Source organism: Neopsephotus bourkii, unplaced genomic scaffold (assembly GCF_033783945.1).
Source record: "Neopsephotus bourkii isolate Nb327-2 ecotype Australia unplaced genomic scaffold, CSIRO-AGI_Nbou_v1 NB_659, whole genome shotgun sequence".
In the NCBI taxonomy this organism is placed as follows: domain Eukaryota; kingdom Metazoa; phylum Chordata; class Aves; order Psittaciformes; family Psittacidae; genus Neopsephotus; species Neopsephotus bourkii.
The window spans coordinates 9590838-9599270 of NW_026901158.1; the positions used below are offsets into that span (position 1 = coordinate 9590838).

Genomic DNA, 8433 nt, shown 5'->3' on the forward strand with positions numbered 1-8433 from the left:
CCCACCTGAAAAGAGGATCACAGAATAAGACTGGCTGGTGTTGGAAGGGAGCTTAAAGCTCTCTGGGCAACCTGTGCCAGGGCCTCATCACCTTCACAGAGAAAACTTCTGCCTAAGATCTCATCTCAGTCTCCCCTCCATCGGATTAAAGCCATTCCCTCTTTTTCTGTCGCTATATACCCTTGTCAAAAGTGCTTCTCCAGCTTTCTTGTAGGATACTCTGGATGACCTTCCTTGATGCTTTGCCTATGCTAGAGGTTTTTAATTAAAAGCAAGAAAGCCCTTCTATTTTAGACACAGCAATACAAGCATCAAGCACTTTCTAAGTACAGTTTATTCTGGGTTTCTGTGTGTTTCAGAGAGCTTGGCAGCCACGTTACCCAGCAGGCCTGCAACAAACTCTTCTACTCCAACCAGTCAGCAGCCATCACCAATGAGACGTGACTGCCCATGCACCAAGGACACACTCATACAACTTCTCCCTGACCCGCCTGAGGCACAGACAGGTAAGCGAGCCTTTCATAGAATCACAGACTGGTTTGGGTTGGAAAGGACCTTAAGATGATCCAGTTCCGACCCCCTGCGCCATGGTGACCTCTGGCATCCAAGGAAGCTAAGGAGAAGGAAATCTCCAGCACAAGTCTTGAAGTACTCAGAAAGCCACCTTGAACCTCTCAATGTGCTGCAAAAAAACATAACCCCCCTTCACCTCCTCTTCTGGAACACAGTAACCCAAACCATAGGCACCAGCTGTGCTCTTCTCCAAGCACTTTGTTAGGGAAAATCAAGACGAATAGGATCTGCTGCCATCCCCTCACAGCCCTGCTTCAGTGGGGGGATGTGGACCACATTCAGCAACCTCAGCAGGGGTCTTGCCAGGCAAGATAATAGAGCAAAGCCCCAGATTTGCATTTCAGATCAGCAGCAACACAACAGTACCCATCAAATCATCACCCTATCAGCTGCACATCTGGAAGTGGGACACCCCTGGGTACCAGCACATCCTCTGTGCCCACGGCAGCACATCCCTGCAGGATGCTAATGCCAACATCTGCTGTCTGTAGGTGAGTGTCCTGCCAGCACAGCTCCAAGCTCTTCTCCCATGGAAAAGCTGCCTCTTTGTTGTTGGGGTTTTTGCTGGTACTTGCATCTGTACCCGGACTTCTGCTGACACAGCACTGGTGGAGGGGAGAGCAATTTCTCTGCAGATAACTAAGTTGGCAAAACTTCTTAAAAGTAGACCAAGCCTCTGCTTTGGAAAGCAAAAAAAGAAGCTACTCTGGTCTAAAATCACCTCTAAACTAATACAGCTACATCCACAGCAAGGACTTTTATTGGTACGGCTATTTCAGCAAGGGAAAAATGAGAAATCCTCCTCTCCAGGCAGAATGATTATATTGGAAGAGCTTTCTTAAAAGGATAAACCAGGCCTTTGAGTCTGCCTTCACTGACAAAACGTTCTCCAGTCCGGTTGGCTCACAAACAAACACAACCGAAGGGCACTTTTCAGGCTTTCTCAACACTTCAGAAGCCACAGTTGCCCATTCTGTTATTATTTAAACTTTCTGTAGGTGGAAGAAAAGGGTGAGCTCCCAAAGGGCCTTAGCTAGCCCATAGCTCGCTCAGCATGTAAGAATTCATGGTAGGAAAGTCAGTCTTAGTCTCTGTTTGACACAGGGTAAAATGTGTAATTTTAACACCTTAACAAAGTAACCCTTGTGTGGATAAAGTTATAAAATCTCCTTTCTAGGTGTTGTGTATCAGAGAGGGGAAAAAATGTCTTTCTCACCACAGACACAGCTCAAGTGTGTTAAACCTGGTAGCCCAAAAGGTATTTAACACAACTGGGAACACACATACATTGCCTGTGCTCACGAGCTCATGTCAATGTAGTATCAACATACCTCACTGCGCTAAGGAGCCTCAGGAAAGCAGCCACCAAAGCTCGCAAAGGGGGAAAGATGATGGGGTTTAAAGTACTCTGAGTTTTCCTGCTGTAGCTTACTGAAACAGGCTCAGCACTAAAAGCAAAGCCCTCTCCTCACTGCAATCCCAGCTGGCAGGAGTAAATCAGAGAGGAGGAAGGGCAGGGCAGGCCTGAAAGAAGCACTGGATGTCATGTCACCTGCAAAACAGAAAGTGGGAAACTGAAGGAATCACCTATGTGCTCACTGCTTAAAGGCACCGCTCATTAGGTCCTGCCTTTCCCTATTATCACTCCTGCACTCAGTGGCCTATTACAGCAACCTCCTTCCAGCCAAGGGAGCCGTGAATAGGAAGCACTTTGACATGAGTGAATGTTGCCCCTTAATCCGGTCGGGAGTTCATTGAACAGGCGGAGGGCGGCTGACAGAGCTCCCGGCACCAGCTGGCGCAGGGGAGGAGAGCAAGGATCAAAGGCAGGGCAGAGCCTGAGCACCACCAGCCTGATCTGTGAGGCTGCTCGGCCTCTCGAGTCCTCGCTTTAAGAGGTGGGAGCTGCTGCAGTGCCATACTCCTTGGAGACCCAGCCTCAGCTGAGGGTGTGGAGCAGTGGGGAGACGTGTCCTCTATGTGGTTCACAACTTCACTTGAAAGATCAAAGCTGCATCTCCAGAAAAAAAAGATGTTACAGATCAGAACAGATAGGGAGGGGGAGAAAAATGATGAAAACTGCAGTGTGAGTTCTGAAGGGAACCACTTCATTCAAAGCCACACACACACCTTGCTTCCTGCTCAGCACCAGCCTTCTGGAGGAGAGCACGAGCCCCAGGGAAGGCAGCGTGGCTTGAAACCTCCCTTTTTAACCTCACAGCAAAGCATCATTTCAGGAAACACATAAACACAAGGTCAGCTGACTCTCCTCACTAAAGTGATGCAAACTGGAGTAGCAACATCAAATTCAATGAACCTGCACCATAAAAGTGGGTGAGGAAGACAAACTCAATTCCTTAAACTTTAATCTTTCATGCTGTACTTGCAGCAGGTCTAAAATACATAAAAGCCCCAAACCTGGCTATAAGACACCTGCTAAAGAAACTCAACAGCAAAACCAGGCTTCTCTGCAGCCACGCAGTTATTGCACCCAGTGACTGCAGCACAGCTACTCACCTGGCAGCTCGAAGCACAGAGATTACTCAGGGCAGCTTCCAAGGCAGCCAGAAAAGAATAACCACCCAAGTTTACAGCTCAGAACTGAGGAGGAACTTGGTGCTCAGAGAGATTCTCCCTCACCCATCAAACACTAAGATTTAGCAATAAGCTGGTCTACGGTTTTTGTCTTGCATGAACTGCCTGCCAGCAACTGTCTGCAGAGGTGGAGTGGACTCTCCCTGCAGACACACACACACAGCACTGTACCAACCTGCTCACTCCAACCCAGATCTGCTCGGAGCAAGTACACCCTCCCAGGCACACACCGCTGCACCTCCCTCAACCAAAGGCAATAATCCTTCGCTTCTGCTCCACCTTGCCCATGGCAGGACACTGCAGTTGTGGGATGCTCATCCCTGCTCTCCCCCACCAGCACTGGGGAAGCAAAGAGCAGGTCTGAATTCCAGCCTGATTTACACCAACTTCCTCCCCTCTGGCATCAGAAGGGTATAAGCAAAGGCAGATCCAGCCTCAGATTTACTGACTTTATGGGTGAGGGGAGGAATTAAACTCCAAACGAGGCACCGTTCCCTCCCCCATAATCCAGGGCAACATCTGTGGATATTAAGCCTGATTCCAAGAGCCTGTTCCTTGATGCTCTGCACAGCGAGCAGACCCCACCAGCACTCCTGGGAGATGCTTCCCAAAATAAAAGCTGTGCACCTGCACTAAGACCAACCTGTGCATTAAGCTGATGAGTTTCTCCTGAAAGCAATCACCCCGAGCAAGGCAGCGAAGGGAAAACTGGCGCCATCGGAGTACCTGAGGGCTGGCTCCTCTGTCCCACAGGAAGGTTAACACATGGTCCTCTTCAAAAGCACACAGGAATGGCAGCAGGATCAGGCCTTGGAAGCAGTTGTGATGGAACAGAACGCGTAAGGACAAAGCTCCCACCAGAGATGACAGGAATCTTGGCTGAGCAATAGACTCAAGCTGTCCTTGCAGTGCCTTGCACTGAACTGCTGATGCCACCTGTGTGGCCACGCCACAAACTTCATCCCACAGTGAGCAGAGGTTCCCTGCCACAGCACAACCTGCATGCCAGAGGGAAAGCCGGGAACGGCTGCAGCACAGCCTGGCATACGGACCAGGTCTGTCCCAGCTGAAAGAGATGCTGACTGGTACCTGCTACAGTTACAGAGCATCCACTTGTCCCGGCTCATGGCTGGTTTGTATATGACCATACACCTGCATTATAATCCCCTTTGTGCATATGCAGGCTCAGCGGGCAGCGTGCTGCAATCCGGTGTTTAACTGAGGGCAGACTTACAGAGTTTACATCCTCTAATGAAGCCAGAAGTTTCAGCCCAGCACACAGGAACACCACAAGCACAGCTCAGCTCCGTGTGCCACGTGTGGGATTTCACAGTGTTCGGGCTGCACGTTGGGCTCTTTGGGACACTCACAGATCTGGCTGATTATGGTTAACTGTTGTTACATGGCAAACTTCAATTTCCTGGGGGATTTGGGGAGGTTTTTTTCTCAAGCCTTGTACTCCGTGCATTTTAAACCATTATACTGACGATGAGAATAGATCGGGAAGATTCAGGCAGGGTATAAAGAAGTTCTTCCCTGTGAGGGTGCTGAGGCGCTGGCACAGGGTGCCCAGAGAAGCTGTGGCTGCCCCATCCCTGGCAGTGCTCAAGGCCAGGTTGGACACAGGGGCTTGGAGCAAGCTGCTCCAGTGGAAGGGGTCCCTGCCCGTGGCAGGGGTTGGAGCTGGAGGCGCTTTAAGGTCCCTCCAGCCCAGACCACTATGACCGGATGAATAACGGCTCTATGCGGGCCGGCACCCCCTGCCCGCTGCCGTGGAGCTGGGCCCGGGTCACACCGCTGCTCCACAGCAAGGCCAGCGGGCGGCTGCGGGGCTGCCGCAGGCCGGGTGGCAGCGAAGTCAAGCGGGGTCAGGCCGGGGAACGGCGGAACTACCCTGGGCCCGGGAGACTCGAGTTTTCTGAGGTAAAACTCCCCCGCCCGCAGCCCCGTCTCGTTCCAGTTCCCGGAGCGCCGGGCCCGCCGCGCAAGGCACATCCCGCTGCCGGCGCGGTGCCGCCGGGCTCCCCACGGCGGGTTCCGGGCGGGGCCGCTCCCGCAGCTCCTCCCGCCACGGGGCCGGGCCGGGGCCTCCCCAGCGCCGCCGCCGCCGCCGCGCCGGGCCCGGGACCCTGCATAGCTCATGCCTGCCCCCGCACGGCCGCGGGCCCGCCGCCCGGGACCATGCATAGCGCATACGCCGGCCCGGCCGCCGCCGCCGCGCCCGGCGGGCCCTGGACTCTGGATGGCGCCGCGCCAGCGCAGCCCGACGCCGCATGGGGGGCCCCGGAACATGCATGGCGGGATAGCCGCTCCCCCCCTCCGCCTCCGCCACACGCACTCGCTCCCATTGGGGGGAACCCCGGAATCTGTATGGCCCATACCACTGACTCACCGCGGAGGGGTGTAACTTATACAGAGTCCCGGGCCCCCCTACACACAATGGCAGCAGCTCCCACATTCTTCCCCTCAGAAGAGTTGGACTGAACCATGGGGCGGCGGGGGCACGGTCCCCCTCCCGGACTCCGACAGAACCCGCCTGGCCCTGGGCGATACCACTCCACGCTCCCCCATCTTCCTTCCCCCCGCCCGGGTAGATGGACGCCGCCGCTCTCACTCACCTCGGCATCCACTGTGGCCATGGCCGGAGCCCCGGAGCGTAGCCCCGCCCCCTCGGCGGCTCCTCACGCCTCGGCCCCGCCCCTTTCCCCTCATTCTTCTCAATGGAGAAGCTCCGCCGGCCACCGCGCATGCGTGCAGCAGCATGGCGGCCCCCATGGGGCTCCTCTGGCCGTACGCTGTAATGGCGGCGCCCGTCAGGAGGCAGCCGTACAGCTGCAACAGGGCTGGGGTGCGAACAGGGTCCCCCCGACACTCCCAAGCCTTGTGCTCGTTACTGTTGTACCAGGAGCCCCGAGGCGCGGCTGCAGCCCCTCACGCCGTGGGTTTCATCCCACCACCCACGGCAGCAACTCTGCCCATCCAGTGCTGCACAGTGAAGAGCAGGAGTTTGCCAATGCTCAGGAGCAGCCTGGCACCCAGAAACCTAGAGAAGATCCATGCAAGATCCAAGGAGGAGTCACAAAGTCCATCAACGCTCCTTGCAAAGAGCCCACCTTTGAAAATCCTCCTCTTGTGCAGCTTCTCCCACTTGTGTGTTACTTCCAGCCCAGGCCTTGGCAGCTCCTGGCTAAAGGCTGGGAAAGGGGGTGCCCTGAGGACCCTATAGAGGGGTTGCTCCCAGCCGCTTTCCTCCTCTCCCACAATCAAGTATCCACAGGAGCTGCTTCTATCCTCCCAGATCCCACACTCCTAATGGCAGGGCCTGTAAAGCCATAATTGCAAAGCAATCAGGTCTTTTACAGCTCTTCAGTAAAGCAGGAGATACTGCAAGGGGGGAGATAACCCCAGCGCTGGGGCTTTACTCCCTGGAGGAAAATAGAAGCCTTTGAGTGCCCTGGAAGCAATTTACACCTGGCAGTGTTCAAGGCCAGGTTGGACACAGGGGCTTGGAGCAAGCTGCTCCAGTGGAAGGGGTCCCTGCCTGTGGCAGGGGTTGGAGCTGGAGGAGCTTTAAGGTCCCTTCCAACCCAGACCAGGCTGTGACTCATTAAAAGGAACACCATTCCCTCCCTGCAGCCCCACACCAGCACCTCACTCCTCTCACTTTCATGTGCTTGTCACTGGAGCTCTCCCACTCCAGCACCTGAGCCCTGCTCGCAGCACCCATGGTGGGCCCTGGACACATCTGCTCCTGAAGGCTTCCCCACAGCCCCCTTGGTCTAGTGCAGGGGTTCCAGCAGGGATACCACCACGTGTCCCCACACACCCCATGGAGCCTCCTCACCCGGCACAGCTCCATAGGCACCCACAGGGCAGAAGACCATCACCACAGCAGAAGACAGAATCATAGAATCAACCAGGGTGGAGAAGCCCTTTAATCCCATCCAGTCCAACCCTTACCCCCGCACTGCCAAGGCCACCACTAACCCATGGCACTGAGGCCTCATCTCCACGCTGTGTGAACACTTGCAGGGACGGTGCCTGCAGCCCTGCCCTGGGCAGCCTGTTCCAATGCCTGAGCACCCTCTGGGGCAGGAATTGTTCCTCAGCTCCATCTAAACCTGCCCTGGTGCAGCTTGAGGCCGGTTCCTCTTGTCCCATCCCTTGTTCCTTGGGAGCAGAGCCCAGCCCCTCCTGGCTCCATCCTCCTGTCAGGCAGTTGGAGGCAGCGGTGAGGTCCCGCGCCCCAGCCCCGCCGCGCCACGCGTGCCGGCTGCGCTCACACCGCGAGGGGCCGCCCCACGCCACGGGCCAGGCCCAGAGCGCGGCTGCAGGCCCCGAACCCGCGGCCTCAACCTCGGCTCGGCTCCGCCCCACCCGGCCCCGAGCGCCGCGGTCAAAATAAGAGTCCCCGAGCCTGAGGCGGCCCCGCAGCACGCGTCAGGGCAGCGCTGCCCCATCAGCCCCTGATGAGACCATCCATTCACTAATCATTAATCAATTCATTAATCAATTTATTAACCAATTCATTAACACACACACCCCTGAGGGCCCCGCAGCGCTGGAGGCAACGTCCCTGCGGAGAGCCCGCTATGGGGCCTCCCGCTGTGTGGGGAGAGCCCCGGGCCGCGGCAGGGATGGAGCTGTGGTGGCGGCGCTGGGCGTCCTTCCCCCTGGGCTTCCCCCTCCATGGAGGGACCGTGCCCCCATGAAGAGCCACCAGCCCCTCGCAATGGTGCCGCTGGAGCCTTGGGCCCAGCACGGAGCAGTGTCCGCAGGAACGGCCCCGGCCTGCAGTGGGGATGCTCAGCTCGACACTGAGGGGGGAATCACCGAACCAGCATCCCTGCTCCCGCACCCCAGCGCTGGGGACAGGGTGGCCCCGGAGCAGGGCCCGGTGGGTGCTGTCTGCTGGAGCCGGGACAGACAAACCTCCCCTTGGGCATCAGGAAGGGGAGAGGCTCCCATAGGGAGCGGGAGTAACCGGGAATACACCACAGAGCCATGGCTCCTGTCCCCGCTCTGGGTTAGCCTCGTGTGTTGTTAACAGGAGCAGGGCGAGGACGGGATCTGCTTTGCCACCAAGCGCCCATTTCCCTGCAGAAGATCCCAGGAGGAGCCGCAGAATCCCCAGCGGCGAGGATCCGATGTGGATCCAGCGCGGATTAGATGTGGATGCAGCGCGGATCCGATGTGGATCCAGGGCGGATCGGATATGGATCCAGCGCGGAGCCGATGTGGATCCAGCGCGGAGCCGATGTGGAT

At 56.6% G+C, this 8433-nt stretch overlaps 1 protein-coding gene across 1 annotated transcript in view; it reads right to left on the reverse strand.

The window, feature by feature from the left end:
* The window catches only part of EHMT1 (euchromatic histone lysine methyltransferase 1), a 114929-nt gene extending 109082 nt beyond the window's left edge, over nucleotides 1-5847 (reverse strand). Inside the window, exon 1 of the mRNA XM_061352974.1 lies at nucleotides 5787-5847. Coding sequence (XP_061208958.1) covers nucleotides 5787-5807 — 21 coding nt within the window. The 5' untranslated portion in view covers nucleotides 5808-5847. The remainder of the gene's footprint in view (nucleotides 1-5786) is intronic.
* Between the last annotated feature and the right edge of the window lie 2586 nt (nucleotides 5848-8433).